The sequence below is a fragment of the Ursus maritimus genome, unplaced genomic scaffold (genome assembly GCF_017311325.1).
Source record: "Ursus maritimus isolate PB19 unplaced genomic scaffold, ASM1731132v1 scaffold_32, whole genome shotgun sequence".
Taxonomy (NCBI): Eukaryota; Metazoa; Chordata; class Mammalia; order Carnivora; family Ursidae; genus Ursus; species Ursus maritimus.
Window position 1 is genome coordinate 11,657,532 of NW_024425786.1, and position 15,246 is coordinate 11,672,777.

Consider the following 15,246-nt stretch of genomic DNA (forward strand, 5'->3'; position numbering starts at 1 on the left):
CAGCGGGGAGCCTGCCGCTCCCCCTGCTTGTGCTCTCTCTCTGTCAAATAAATAAATAAAATCTTGAAAAAAAAAAACCAAAAACAGACACAGGAGTGGATCGGAAAGAGCTCCCAATGGCCAAAGCTGGAACGATTCGAACAAAATACATAACTCAGTACTGAACTATAGCCCAAAGGGAAGACATATGAAGGCACAGGTCCTTTATAACGGACTGATTACATAAATAGGGAAAAAGAACAGAAATCCTCCTTACAGAAGAATCCCAAATAATGGGACATAGGTAGATACGCCCGTCAGGAAGCAGGAGTGTGCCTCGAGTGTGGGTTCCACTTGCTTCCAAAGAACAGAGTACGGGAAAGGGAAGGTAGTGAACATCCCAGTGGGGAAAGCCTGGCCGACCCCAGCTTCACCATGTAATCAAGGTTAACGTCACCAATAATAAGTCATGTGGACATCACGTGCCTCCTGAGATCATGTGACAAGAAGGGCACTTGGCCTCTGAGGTATTCTTCCCCCAAACCCAGAACTTCCGCCCAGTCATAAGAAAAACATCAGAGAAACCCAAACGGAGGGACAGTCTAACAGATTTCTGACCAGAACGCTTTAAAATTGTCAGGGACGTGGAAACCGAGGGCACACAGAAACTGTTGCTGACCAGAGGACACCAAGGAGACGTGACAACAAGAGGCAATGTGGGATCCTGGATCAGATTCCTGGACCAGAAAAAGGACATTAGTGGGAAAACCGGTGAAATCCGAATAAAATCTGGAGTTCAGTTAACAGTCATGTACCCATGTTGGTTTCTTCGTCTTGACAACTGTACATGGTGATGGAAGATGTTAACAGCAGGCAAACCGGCATATGGAACTCTCTGGCCCGCCTCCGAAACGTTTCTGTAAATCTACAATTATTCTAAAGTAAACACTTCATTAAAAAAAAATCACTTGGGGGGCACCTGGGTGGCACAGCGGTTAAGCGTCTGCCTTCAGCTCAGGGCGTGATCCCGGCGTTATGGGATCGAGCCCCACATCAGGCTCCTCCGCTATGAGCCTGCTTCTTCCTCTCCCACTCCCCCTGCTTGTGTTCCCTCTCTCGCTGGCTGCCTCTATCTCTGTCAAATAAATAAATAAAATCTTTTTAAAAAAAATCACTTGGGTATAAACGTCTGAACCAGGCTTCAAATTCAAACGTGTCTGTCCCCTTTGCCCCCAGGCTCCACCCCCCTGCACCACCTCAGGTTAGGCGGCCATTCCCAAGAGCTTCTTCATGGGTCTGAGTGTCTCCCCTGCTGTCCATGTTCGCCTTCTGGGACCAACCCGGCTCACGTTTTCTTTGCCCCATGCCCTCCTTTTGAAGGATGAAGGAAGCTCTGGTCCCCCAGGTGTGTTCACATCTCCAAGCTCATTCCCAGGTGCTTCCACTCTCCTGGGTGATTTGGGTTTCAATGAACATTGGCCTCCCCAGCAGCTATCCCTCCTGTGCAGCCGCCATCAGACTCCACGTGGGAATCCATGGGATTCCAAGAAAGACAACTCCCCAACCTGGCTTCAGGGCTAAAGCGCATGACCTAGGCCAGGTCTGTCAGCACACACCACCCCCTGGCCACTGTGATCAGCCCAGGGGTAGCCACGTGACCCAAGCGGGTCTAGTCAGAAAGCATCCCCAGACTTTGACAGGGAATGCTGGGACAAAGACAATTCCCTCCTTCTACATTGGATGCAAATGAAGAAGCCCCTGGAAGCCTTAGGATGAAGACGATACCAAGGACAACCGAGTAGAAAAATGAAAAGAGGGGCGCCTGGGTGGCACAGCGGTTAGGCGTCTGCCTTCAGCTCAGGGCGTGATCCCGGCGATCTGGGATCGAGCCCCACATCAGGCTCTTCCACTGTGAGCCTGCTTCTTCCTCTCCCACTCCCCCTGCTTGTGTTCCTTCTCTCGCTGGCTGTCTCTATCTCTGTCAAATAAATAAATAAAATCTTTAAAAAAAAAAAAAAGAAAAGAAAAATGAAAAGAGCTGGGTTCTCAGCGACATCACAGGAGCCCCTGGATCAAGCCTCGCTTGAAGCCCACCCTGCCCATACACTTCTCAGTTATGAGAACTGTGGTAGGCTGAGAAATGGTCCCCTGAAAGATATCCACATCCTAATCCCTAGAACTTGTAAATGTTACCTTCCATGATAAACAAGGGAGGGAGGATAGATTTTTTCAGGTGGGCTTTAAGTTAAGGACTATGAGATGAAGAGATTATCTGGGCGGACCCCAAACGCAACCCCACGTATCCTTATACTTGGGAGGCAGTGGTAGAGCTGACACAGACACACAGAGAAGAAGGCAATGTGACCACGGAGGCAGAGACTGAGTGGCGTGGCCACCAGCCGAGGAAAGCCGGCAGCCACCGGAGCTGGGAGAGGCAAGGAACGGTTCTCCCCTGGAACACATCCCCGAAACAGGACAGAGCACGGGCCTGCCGACACCTGGGTTTTGGCCCAATGATACTGACACACAAGAGCCAATGGAGTCTCTTCGCTCTCCGAGCCTCGTTGAATCTGGTATTTTGTCAACTGCAGCCCAAAGCAGTGTCATTCATCCCCAGCCCTGCTGCCCCCTCCTCTGGTTCAGAGGTGAACTCTTCCCACTGGGAGGCAGCCAGAGGGTCTCCTAATCTTTAGTTGGAGGAAGTAGGGCTGGGGTGGGGGCAGCGTCAGACAGCTCACAGACTCCAAGCAAAGGCATCATGGGAGTTTATTTACAGAAAACTCACAGCCCCCAGGCCCATGCAGGCTCTGGCCAGAAGACCCCAGATATATCTATATATCTATTTATATCTATATATATCTATATATATATAGGTCCCAGCACCCATCAGCACCAGAGCTGTCCCCAGCTGGGTCCCTGCCAGAGGGACCAAGAGTCAGGCAGTGTGAAGGGAGCAGGCCCCAGTCCTTGCCAGATATCACAGGTCACCTGTGCAGTCCCTATGCCAGAGGAAGAAACTGGTGTCGGCCCTGAAGTGTGGACTTGGAGGAGCGTGAGGCCAGGCTGTACTCTGGACGCCAGGCCATGGAACAACAGCGGTGGCCTGGGGCGTGAGACACTGTAGGTCCCTCCAGACCTGTCCAGGAGCTGGGCACGGAGCTGGTGTCCCAGACCATGGCTGCCCATCATGCGGGGGGCTCCCCCAGTTTGCTGGTGGCACTTGTGATCCGCTTATTCTCTCGGAGGTTTCGAAGGCGGGCACTGAGGCTGCTGATCTCTTCCACGTAGGCCTGGGGCACCCACCCCTTTTCACCATCTGCCAGGCGGACCCCCTCCAGCCAGCCTAGGGGCGCGCAGGCCAGGAGCAGCATCAGTGGCATCGAAGGGACACCAGGGCCAGGTCTGCCAGGGAATGCCTAGGCCCCGATGCAAGCCTTGTCTGCACCCCTGGGACAGAGGTGACATCATCCCAGCATCCCAGTTCCAGGAAGGACCCTGCCTCTAGCAGTCTTGTAGATGAACTTCTGACCTGTTTTTCCTGACATCCTCTAAGAAGGGTATTTCCCATTCTTCCCCATCAGTCACTCTGAATCCTCCAGCTTTATAAGCGGGAAGTTCCTCCTCTTGTCTAACTTGATTCCTGCATGCTGTGGTTGATCAACACTTGCATAACTTTTCCCTGTGATATCTTAGCCACCTAGCTACCTCCTGCCCACCCAGGTCCCATTAGGGAAGCCTTCCCAGGAGGCCCCTCTCACCGTCACTGGTTTGGGTCCTCACAGCCAGGATGTCAGTCTTCTCCAGAGTCAGCTCGTCCGGCTGCAGAGCCTTGTATGTCCTGACACACTGAACCTGGGGGCGGTCTGACAGTCCAAGGGAGAGTGAGGGAGTCCCCAGGGGAGGATGATTGGGGGTGGGGAGGGGTAGGAGGAGGAAGGAAAGGGGTAGGAGGGTGGCTGCTGCTGCTTCATTTTCTCTGCGTCTCCCTCTGCCCACCCTGGCCACTCTCCTCTCTTACCCTAAACACAAGCCCTTGGTGAATCCAGTCCCTCCCAGCTTGGGTTATTTCCCAGGGCTCTCACCTCCCCGGCTCAGTCTAACACCTTGATGCTGACCTCTAGGACAGTGTCCAACTGCTCCCAGGCAGCCCCCACAAAACAGTAATGACCCCTTCATATGCCCCTGTTACTACTCCAGGGCTCCCTCTAATCCATCCTTCTCAACGGGGATTCAAGTTACATCACCACCCCTCCCCCCCGTTATAACCCTCCGGGGCTTCCCACTCCCCCGAATAAAATCCAAAGTCTTCCCCATAGCCTACAAAGCCCTGCATGGTCTGGCATTGCCTCCTTGCTAGCCTCCCCTCTTCCCCTCTTCCTCCTCTCCCCCTGCCCCTTGCTCATGAAGCTCAGCAACACTGGCTGCCCTGCTGTTCCCCCAACATTCTGAGCTCCTTCTTGCCTCAGGGCCTTTGCACTGCCTGTCCTCCCTCCAGGAGTACTTCCCCCCAGATCTTTTCATGGCACCGCTCTTCATCCTTCAGGGGCCTTCCCTGACCACCTCTCTGGAGTGGGAAGCTCACCCCACAGCCCAAACAGGACTCTTAGCCCGAGCCAGAGAACCTGCTTCAATCTAGGCCCTAGGCTCTTTCTTCCACAGTAGGCAGGCTGGCAGTATGGGGAAAACCACAGACTCTGGGGCCAGACCTGGCTTGAATCCCAGCTCTGCTCCCCACTGGCCGTCTGACCTTGGGCAAGTTACTTAACATTTCTGAGCCTGTTTTCTCAGATATGAAAAAATGAGTCAACCTAGCAGGGTTAACATGAGGATTAAGTAAACTAAATGCACATAAAAGCCCCTAACACCAGGCCTGATGCTAGGCAAGTAGGGGTAGAAACAAGTTTCCTTCCTTTCCCTTTGCTAGCTCAGCCCTAACTCCCCTACTCATACCCCTTCGACAGCAGCCTGGTATCCACTACAACAGGGTCCCTCTCTGACTGGCCAGCACTCTGGCTTACCGGCCTCACTCACACTCCAGAGAGGAGCCTCTCTATCAACAGAGCTGATCCCCCACCCCCTGGCCCCTTTGGTTCCTGCCCTCTTTGCAACTGAGGCAAAGGCGGAGTCAGACCTGGGCTCCAGTCTCAGCTCTGTCGCTTACCAGATGGGTGAACTTGGACAAGTCACTTTAACCTCTCTGAACCTCTGTTTTCTAACTTGTAGAATGGGTTTCTGTGGGGTTGAAATGGGAGGATACAAAAGGCTTTGCCATCAGGTGCCCCGTGAGCGCACGGGGTGGGGGGGCTGGCCTGGCCTGTGTAAATACTGCGCCTCTCTCAAGGATCTGCGCAGCAGCCCCTACCGGCCCAGGCCGGCTGATCTCTCTCCCCGCTGGCCCGTGACATGGCACCAGGATGGGGGGAAAAGGGAAGAGGAAAGAGGGACCCAGCCCCAGGGGACGTGGGCCTTGAGGCGGGTGGGGGGAGGCAGGCTGCTACCTTGGCCCTCGCTGAAGACCTCCTTATCCTCCCGGGAGCTGGAGGGGCACAGGGCTGAGATCCACCGCTGTTTCTCACTTCTAGGGAGGGGGAGGCTGAGTTGTCACAATGCGCAAAGTGCAATCTCCCAGGGCCAGAGTGGTGAGACCGGGCTGGGAGAATTGGGCATGATGTCCAGACTCAGGACCCACCCCAGGGCCTCACCCAACAGCCCCGTCTGTCCCCAAGCCGGGGCCCCGCCCCGCTCTGAGCACAAGAACAGAGCAGGCCCAGAAGCCGCGGGATGCCAGCTCCGCCCGAGGTCTGTCTTCTGCCACCGTCTGGCAGCCAGACATGCAAGGCCTTGTGCCTACCCGGGGGTCCTCTCTCCCCCACGCCCAGGCGCACTCACTCCGTCCGGGCCCTCAGCAGGAACTGGTGCTTCGCGTGCGGCCGGTGGAGGAGCTGAAGCAGGAACACGTGGCCGGGGATACCTTGGAGCTTCTGGCTTAGATCCTTGACCTGGAGCTCGGCCATCCTGGCATGGACAAACACGGCAAACTTCCCCAGCCTGCAGGACCGGGGGAGAGGAGGTCAGCCTGGCTCAGCCTCGGGCTCCCAACCCCAGCCTCAGGACAGGGGGATTCCGATGAGAAGAAGGGGGTGGCTGCCCCTCAGGCTCCTCCCCAGGGAAACTTGGCTGCGGAAGGGCATCACCTCCCTAACAGCCAGCAGAGTCCCCACAAGGAATGGGGAGCGCCATTCCCGATGACTCCCTGATAGCAGTGGAAGGTGACAAAAACTAGTCCCTGCCCCTGGGCATGCTTTCAAGTTCTCTCTGAACTGCTCCCCACCGAGTCCCTGTTCCAAAGAGCCAGTGGGGAGCCCCTCGGATGAGCCCCCTGGGCTGCTTAGTGTCGTCCGACTGGTATAGTAGCAAAACTCTGTCTCTCGCTTGCCATTCTGTCCCAGGGCTTGACACTGCCTGGCCCATCATTTGGGTTCAATAAACACTTGTGGGAAGGATGGGCAGGGGAGTGGGTCAAGGAGGTCCCCCAGATTCCTTCTTCTCCACCTGTCTCAACAGAAGTCAGTATCTCCCACTCCAAACCAGACGCCTTCACTGTTCCCCATTCCGGGGAAAGACTTCATCAAGTGGCCCGGGTGGAAACCCAGCCATTATTCCGGCCTCTTCCCTCCTTCTCCCCGCACATCCCACCAGCAACTCCATGCTCCTAACTCCCTATTGTCCCTGGAATCCGCTTCCCACAGGCCCCCCACCACTTTTGGGGCATCTACTCTCACCTGGGCAATGGTAATAGCTTCTGGTCTCTTCCCTTCCAGTCCATCCTCCAAACTAGCCAGGAGTAAAATGTCACTCGTTTGCTTAACTCTGCATGCTCCCCATGGCCCTTGGAAAGCCCACCCTCCGTACTATGACTTGCAACAACCCAACCTCCTTCTCCTGCCCTTCCCCTCTACAAATCCAGCCACATTAGGCTTCATCATGCCCCAAACACACTCTGCTGTTACACCTTACTGTGACTTCTCTATATCCTCCCAAACTCTTTCTCTAGCTGGAAACTCCTATGTATCCTTCAAAACCCAGCTCAAATGTCCCTTCCTCCTTGAAGCTTTCCTGATTCTCACCTCATGCCAGGGGGATGCTACAGGAGTGCACCTTTCCCCTCAAAACCCTGACCAGGTGGTGATCAGGATATATCTTCACTGTCCTGAGAGCTCCTGTCGGCAGAAATGTCCCTGGCACCCGTCAGGGCCCAGAAGAGAACAGGGGTTCAGTGACACTTTAGTGAATGAATGAATGAACCAGGAATGAACCCTTCCCATAGTCAAAGAAGTCCTTTCTTCATCACATCCAGCCTTAAGGCTTACCTCACTCAGAAAGACCTCTCCTTCATCCAAACTGAAAATAATCACAGCTAATACCACGCGAGTGTTCATGCGTGCCAGGCACTGTGCTAAGCTCCTTCCACGTATTATTATCACCCTGAGTCTCCGTACACGGTAGTCTCTATACTACAGATGGGAGATAAGTAACACCGTGGTTAAGAGCCTGGGATTGGACATCAGACAGACCTGGCCTCCTGGCTCCTGCACTTACTAGATCCAGGATCTTGAGACTAACAAGGGAGCCTGCTTTCCAGGGAGATGTTGAGAGGGCGAAAGAGAATAACGCACGCAGCGCGCCCCGCACAGCACAGACGCTCAGTAACTGCTGGCCATCATCACAATGAGTCCAGACAGAGCTGGGGCTCCACGACTGGGCTCTTCATCTCTGCTCTACTTGGGGCTTAAGCTCAGAGCTGCATCGAGCCCTGTGCGGACACTCCGCCCTTGGTTCTCCGGTCTGGAAAACTGCCCTTGCTTCACCTGCCTTTTCTGGGGGAGCCTCCAAGGCTCAGGGTGCCCCAGCAGCACAGACAGGGGCTCCCAGGCCCCGTGATGGACTGTTTGTGAGCTTCATGATGGGGAAGAAGGGACCTGGCTCCAATCTACTTCCGCCACCCTGCCCAGACTCACTCCTTCCGCCGGGACAGCAGCAAGCAGTCATTGAAGAGATGCAGGTAGACGGCCTTGCTGGACAGCTTCAGCTTGGCGGGGGGCGCTGCGGGCAGTGGGGCCAGCTCCACCAGTTCCCCGTGCCGAACCAGCCAGCGGGCCTGAGAGATCAGTGGGAAGATCTGGAAGGATGGAGGAGGCAAGGGGGAGGGCGGGTCAGGCCCCGGACAGCAGGGCAGAAAGCACAGAACGGGAAGGGGTGGGGGAGGCGAGTGAGGAACTGGCCGGAGGAAACAAGAGCTGCCCCTTTGCGGACCCCATCCCGCCAGCTGCAGGCACGCACCTTGCCCTCAAAGTGGATCTTCTTGCTCAGGTGGATAAGCTCCTCTGTCCTCTTCATGGACTGCACGCTGGCATTGCACTCCTGCACCAGCTGGGGAGGCCGTGGGAGAGTCACCTGTGCCCCCCACCCCCACCCCGGCTCCCAGAGCCTAGCCTCAGGCTCCCACCTGGAGACCAGAGGCTCTGATGGCTGGGGCTCATTTAGAGATATACCGGGGATCTAGGGGGGCGGAGGGGGGAGCTGAGCTCACCTCCTTGAGTGCATTGAAGGCTTTGGTGGCCATGTCTTCGTCTTCAGACCCCTGTGCTGTCCTCTTCAGGATGTTCTGGAGGGTGGGGTCGGTGCAGTGAGGCAGGCCGGGACCTCCACCCATAACCCTGCTCACCCATGGTTACCCCAGAGGGACTGTGGAAGGCACAGCACCATCATGCCCCACCCCCACCCGCACAGCCCTCACTGTGGCCCGGTGCCCTCCAGGTACCTCCACCAGCATCTTGAGGCGGGTGATTCTCTGGAACGGCAAGATAAGGAAGGAGGTGAGGGGCAGACGTTGGCATACGGGAGACTCCTCCAGGCGAGCCAGGATGCCAGGGAACTTGGGGTTCTCCAGGCTGGAGGATGGGAAGGGGCCCGGGGTCACAGAGGGGCTCATGGAGACTATGAACTGCCAGGACGCATGACCCCAGCCACCCTCTTGTTTTTTCAGGTGCCTTCTCCGCACATCCTTCCTGCCCCTTGGGGTTGGGTCTAACCTGATCCTGGTCAGACAGCCCTGTTCAGGAACCACTCCCCTCCTAGGTCACCCCTCCTCGCCCAGTCCTCCATACCCGCTCCCACTTAAGACTCCCTTTATCCTCCCCGCCCCCCTTCAGAGCCTCCAGCCCTACAGCAGGCGCTGGTAGGTGCGCTCCTGGTAGGCCTGGTTGGTGACGTAGGGCAGGTACACTCGGCGGAAGGCTGGACAGTGGTGCAACACAATGTCACACACGCTGAAACGCAGGACATCTGCCTCTAGCCGCTGCTCCAGGTCCTGCAGGAACCTGAGGGGTCCAGCGAGGGGTCGAGGTCAGGGCCAAGGAGAGACCCCAGACCTGGAGCCCAGCCAATCACAGGCTTTCTCCTGGTACCCCCCCCCCCAAACACACACCTGACCAGACTACTCCCTCACCTCTCGCTGGTGCTCTTGACCTCGGGCAGTTTGGAGAACAGCCACTGCTTGTCCTGCACTCCCAGACATTCGCTCAGCTCAGCAGATCCTAAGAAGTGGCCCACGGCCACCGACAGGCTGTGGATGTATGAGGCTTCGGACGTGATCAGCTCAAACTTGGCCTGAGTGAGGGTGGAGGCGGGGTTGAAAGGGCCGGACCAGCCCACCCCGGACACTGTGACATCACTTACCACCCGACCTCCCGACCCCGCCATGCCTTTCCCCCTCCCCCTGCTGTCCAAGCCCTGGACGCCACCTCCTTAGACGCCCCACCTCCGATGACCTGGTGCCTGGAGCGTGAAGGGGACCACCTCTTGCCGCGCGCAATTGTTCAAACTCAACTGAAGACCTTGACTGAGCCCCTAGCTCCACCCATCAGGCCTGCCCCTCGAGCGGGGAGCGCTTCATTTAGCCCCGCCCCCGCGCCGAGCCCCGCTCTGTCCTTCGCCCACCAGGCGTTTTCCATCCAGAGGTCCTTGCTTTCGCCGCCCCCCTGGGCTGGCCCAGCCTGACTCCGCCCCTCTGCTGGCCTTGTTGGCCCCGCCCCTGGCCCCACCCCTCGGTCCCGCCGCGGCTCTCGCCTTCTGCTGCACTGCTCCGGTCCCCGCTAGCAGCCGGTCCCACTTTGTCAGGTCCTTGCACCCACCTTTCGCATGGACGGTCCCGCCGGCCCCGCCCTCTTGTGGCCCCGCTTTCCCCGCTGGGTCCCACACCCACCTCCAGCGGTGTGCAGTCCCACTGGCCCGGTAACCCAGGGCCCGGGACCCCCGCTCAGTCGGGGGACCCCATCCTCCTGGCCCCGCCCCGTCTGCGACCCCGCCCCCGCGGGCCCCAGGGCCACCTCCCCAGCTGGCAGCCCCGCCGGCCCCGCCCCGCCGGCTCCCGGCGCCCACCTCCTGCAGTTTGCAGTCGCGCAGGCTCAGCGTGGCCAGGACGCCGCTGCCGCGCACGTCGGGGATGTCCTGCCACAGCGAGAAGGTGGAGCCTCGCGCCGAGCGCTGCGCGCGGAAGGAGCTGCTCGGGGAGAGGTTGGCGCGCGGCGGCCCGGGCCCCTCCTCCGCGCCCTCCGCCTCGTCCCCCGGGCCCTCCTCCTCGCGCTGCTGCCGCCGCAGTTCGCGGGCGCTGGCCACGTCGCTGTATTCCTGGTAGAGGACCGCTGGGCGGGGAGAGGGGCGGGGGAGGGCCGTGGGGCGCCCGCCTGCCCGGTCCGGCTCCTGCCCGGCTCCCCGAGATCCTGCCTCGCTCGGCCAGCCTTTCGGACGGTTCGGGGAGCGGGACACCGGGAACTCGTTCACTCACTCACTCACGCCTTCCAGAACACTGCTTGCGCCCCCACGGCGGGCTAGCCACTGTGCTTGCTACTGAGATTCAGTTCTCTCTCCCCCTCTCAACTCGCCAAACCCCCAGACCCCAGCCCCTTCCTCCCACGTACTGTTAAGGAGAAACCGTGACTGGCGCCGCTCGCTGGCGCTCCTGGAACCCAGAGCCAGCTCTTCCTGCGTGTCCAGCCTAGGAAAGGGACAGTGTCAGGGCCCTTCTTTGCCTGCACCCCCTCCTCGGACGGAGCGCGGAGTGGGAGATGGTACCTGGGCTCGGGCCAGCAGCTATGGCCCCTGCTCGGGTCAACAGGGACTGGCATCGCCAAACCGTCCACCCTCATCTCGACGCTGCGCGACTCCCTTCCAGGTGCTTTTCCTGGAGAGGGAGAGAGCTGAGGGTGGGTGGCTCCAAGAATGGGTGCCACACTCCAGCTGCCCAGCACCCAGTCTCAGGTGTGGGCTGTGCCCCATGGTGCCTCTGGCTCCTGGCCTGCTCTTAGGGCCCAGGGGAGAAGCTGGTACCTTCCCGAGCTGCACCAGTGCCTGACCCTGGGGTCAGCACCCGGGCTGCTGAATTCCGCCCCAGGCGCAGGGAAGTGTGCAGACGGGTCATCAACTCAGAGGCTGAGAAGCGCCTCCGTTCAGGCCCCTCCAGGCCTACACGGGAGGGTCCAGACAGCTCCAGTGTCCTAGGCTCCTCAGTGCTCAGGGCCTGCTCTGCTGCCTGGCCGTGCTCCAGGAAGACAGTGTGGGCTTCAGGGCTGCCAGGGAGCTCTTCACGCTGATATACCCGCATCTTGCGCCCTACAGGGAAGTGGGGTGAGAGCACAGGCTGGCATCCATTGGGGTTCTCTCCACTCCTCCCTGGTGCTACCCTGTGGCCCTGAGCATCTGAGGGAGAGGTCAATGTTTTTGCCAGAATCTGCCCCACCCCCACCCCGCCGTCCAAAATGCAATCGACAAGAGGGGTAGTAGAGAGAGCACAGTGCCTGATTGCAGTGGGCAAAGGGCCAAGGAGGCCAGGACAGCCACTCATTTGCTGTGCAACCTCCAACAAGTCACTTGTCGTCCCTGAGCTCCAGTTCTCTTATCACTAAAATCTACCACTTGTCCTGCCTGTTTGGGGAACTCTGGGACTTAAGAGTCTTAAAAGAGCCACCCAACTTCTCCCCTATCTGCCCCACTGGGCCACCACCCCCTCACCCAGAGTGACTCACAGGCCGACTTCTTCTCTGAGCCGTGACTGGCCCGACGCTGTGGCTGTGGGTGCTGGGGACTCCAGGGTCCCTCCAGAGCTGGGGGCTGGGCACTAGGACAGTGTGGCCAGCTGCCAGCCCTGCTGGGCCGCATCCCCCCACTGGTGGAGATCTCGGTGTCTGGGACTTCCGGGGATGGTGGCCATAGCAGCCCTTGGAGAGGAGCAGGGGTCCCCAGGGACCAGCGGCTGCCAGGAGCCCGAAGCCCCTCTGGGGCAACAGGGAAGAGATCCAGACACACAGGACTTGGGGGCTGCAGGGTGGGCAACTCTGCAAAGGACAGACTCTCCTGCTGGCACACAGCTATGGGGCGGCGGGCAGTGCCACGCGGCCCAGCCAGGTGGGACTGGAGGGTGGCAGGTGGCCCACAGTCCATTCCTCCTTTGCTCTGCCACCCACCTGAGCCTGCAGGGGAAAAGGCATGAAAGGCAGACACAGAACAGCAGGGCTGGCCAGCAAGCCACCTTTGCCTCGGAGGCCCGGACAAACGCTGGTGTACAAACGTGCACACACATCTGCACAAGCACACCACACCTAATTGCTTAGTTACAGCTAATACTTATTTGGCACTTACTGAATGGCAGGCCAGATGCTTTATATATATTATTTCATGTAATCTTCAGAACCCTGAGTTGATGCTGTTTTTATCTCCATTTTATAGGTGAGGTAAGGTGAGGCACAGGTTATTTGGCATATGGGGGAGTCAGGACTCAAACCCAGGCAGTCTAGCTTCTGAGTCTGTGCTTTTAACCACCTCGTGCATTTTCAACTCTCACTGACCTATGACCAGACACACAGATACATATGTTGTTGCACAATCCATGCACTTGCACACACATTCTCTTCCAAGTACACACAGGGACATACACATTTCATAGGGACACTCAGACACTTCACATTCACAGGCTCACGCATTCACACACTTTTCACACAACTACGTATGTTCACAGACTCTTTCTCACATACACACACACACACACACACACACACGCTGACCCATCAGATATTTATGTATCCCGTCAAGCTTTCTCACACTCCTGTTCCATTCATACTCACGCGCCGAGATATAGACACCAACACACCGGCCCAGAAGTCTTTGCTTGGTATTACCCAACCTCCTCTCCCATGCCCAGAGTTGCAGCCTTCAGTGCCGAGCGGTGCCCACACCCTGCCAAGCTGGCTGGGAGGGTCACAGGCTGGCAGGCGGGCCACTACCCAGATCAGGCTAGGCCCTCCCGGGGAAGGGCAGGGAGATGTCCCAGCTCCCAGCCTGGGGCGAGAGAGGGGTTCTTCCCTACCCTGGCTGCCAGCCCCGGGATCGAGCCAGGCTGACCGGGTCCTCTCTGGGCAGGAAGTCATCCCCAAGGAGTCTGCCGGAGCCTCGGGACAGGCCTGATGATAGAGGGATCCGAGCCCCCACAGCCCTTCCCCCTGGCCCTCCACCGGCTGCCCTCCTGCAGCCCCTCACCTCTCCAGCCGAGGGAGGGGGAAGCCCTCTCTCTGCCCAGCTGGCTGGGGGAGATCCCACCCAGACAAAGAGTTTGATTCATCAAACCCTGTGGTGAGGCAAGCGGTAGGGAGGGAGGGAGCAGGCAGCGGGCTGGGCGGGGGCCTACCCTAGCCTGGCCTCACTGTGGGCAGGCGGGGCAGCAAGGACCCCCCCAGAGGTCCCCTCTGGCCAGAGGAGCAGTGCCCAGCCTGGCAGGGCAAGGAGACCCAGGGGACAGAGACAGAGATAGAGATCCAGAAATACGGAGACCCTTTAGGCAGCATCTCAGAAGGGGACACCCCAAAACACTCAAACCCAGAAAACCACAGACACCGAGACATATGGGGACCCAGAGATGCAGACAGAGAGACAGAGACACTGAAAATTTCACAGACCAGATACTCAGAGACAGATGCAAAGCCCAGAAAAACCCAGAGAGACAGATGGACAAACGTTTTGTGGCCCATGGGTTTGACAGTCTAGTGAGGGAGCTAAAAATGAAAATAGTTACAATCCGGGTTGGCAGGAGAGCCAAGCCAGAGGAACCATCAGCGCTGGGCTCAACTTGACCTGAGCATTCCAGGAAGGCTTCCTGGAGGAAGTAATGGCTAACTATTCCGGCCGAAATACCCAGGGACCCAGTAAACATCGATAGGGAGAAAATCTTGACCTGAGAGAAACAGTGACAGTGTCAGTGACCGTGGGATGAAGGAGGGACGGAGGAAAGGACCTAGTGGGGGACCACTCTATCTGCATAGCCACCCAGCTGCTCCCCTGCTCTCTTCAGTCCCTGCCTGGGGTGGGGTGGGGCTGCTCCTAAGAGACAGTTACTCAGCCAGGCTCTCCCCACAGGGACAACTTTAGTTTATACCTTAAACCTCTGTCCATCTGACCACGTCTCTGTTTGCTCATCTGATAAATAAGCTAGTCATACCAGCTTTAAAACACTAATATGACAGGAAATGACAGCACACGTAAAGCCCCTCGCACATAGTGGGAGCTTTGTAGTTGACAGTCAGTCTCCTGAGTATTGTGATTAGTCTTTCTCTAGTCAGGCAGGTGGCTTGGGCCGTCACATGAACAGGGAAACTGAGTTGGTGAGGCTGAGACCCACCCTTCATTGTAGGAGCATGTGGAAGGAGACTCGGGACCGCTGCCTGCCGGAGAGGTCTCTTTCTCTCCAGGATCTGAAGTCCTCAACACAGAAGTCCCACTTGCTTCTGTGGGGACCCATGTGCAAGAATACACACGTGCCCCTGTGCCCTTGTATTCTGGGAGATCCTCTCTACTTGGATTCGGGAAGCCCCTGGAAGGCGGGGAGCACACCCCCCATGCCCTCCTGAGTTACAAGGATAAATGAGCAAAACCATGGAAGCCTTGGGGCAGGAGCACCCCTATAAAGGCTTAGAGGAGAAGCCTGGGCGAATGCCAGGGGAAGGTGGTAGGTTTTCAGTAGAGAGGAGGCTGGAGGCAGGTCCCTAGGGGGAAAGGCAGGGGTGAGTCAACCTCCACCTCTGTCCAGACTAAAAGGCAATGGAAATGCCCCATCTAGCTGGGAAACCAGCCCTGTGGCCTTCCAAAGATGTGGCCCACTCAACCTCAGTGCTCGGGACCAAGGAGGGGTTGAGCTGTGTTCGTATTGTGTGCAGCTCATCT

At 57.8% G+C, this 15,246-nt stretch overlaps 1 protein-coding gene across 2 annotated transcripts; it reads right to left on the reverse strand.

Moving 5' to 3' along the window:
• Window positions 1-2,731: 2,731 nt before the first annotated feature.
• Window positions 2,732-12,602, reverse strand: ARHGEF19 (Rho guanine nucleotide exchange factor 19). Of its 2 annotated transcripts, XM_040645831.1 has the most exons (15): window positions 12,063-12,597; window positions 11,368-11,649; window positions 11,113-11,221; window positions 10,959-11,035; window positions 10,420-10,682; window positions 9,488-9,648; window positions 9,207-9,359; window positions 8,801-8,930; window positions 8,570-8,644; window positions 8,320-8,409; window positions 7,998-8,158; window positions 5,869-6,027; window positions 5,478-5,557; window positions 3,738-3,842; window positions 2,732-3,322 (listed from the first exon to the last, which is right to left on the reverse strand). In XM_040645831.1, the coding sequence occupies exons 1-15, from the start codon at window positions 12,475-12,477 to the stop codon at window positions 3,165-3,167; spliced, it is 2,418 nt and encodes an 805-aa protein (XP_040501765.1). In that variant the 5' UTR covers window positions 12,478-12,597; the 3' UTR covers window positions 2,732-3,164. The 2 variants fall into 2 exon arrangements, with proteins under 2 accessions (XP_040501765.1, XP_040501766.1); XM_040645832.1 differs by lacking the exon at window positions 9,207-9,359 and having other exon boundaries at window positions 12,063-12,602.
• Between the last annotated feature and the right edge of the window lie 2,644 nt (window positions 12,603-15,246).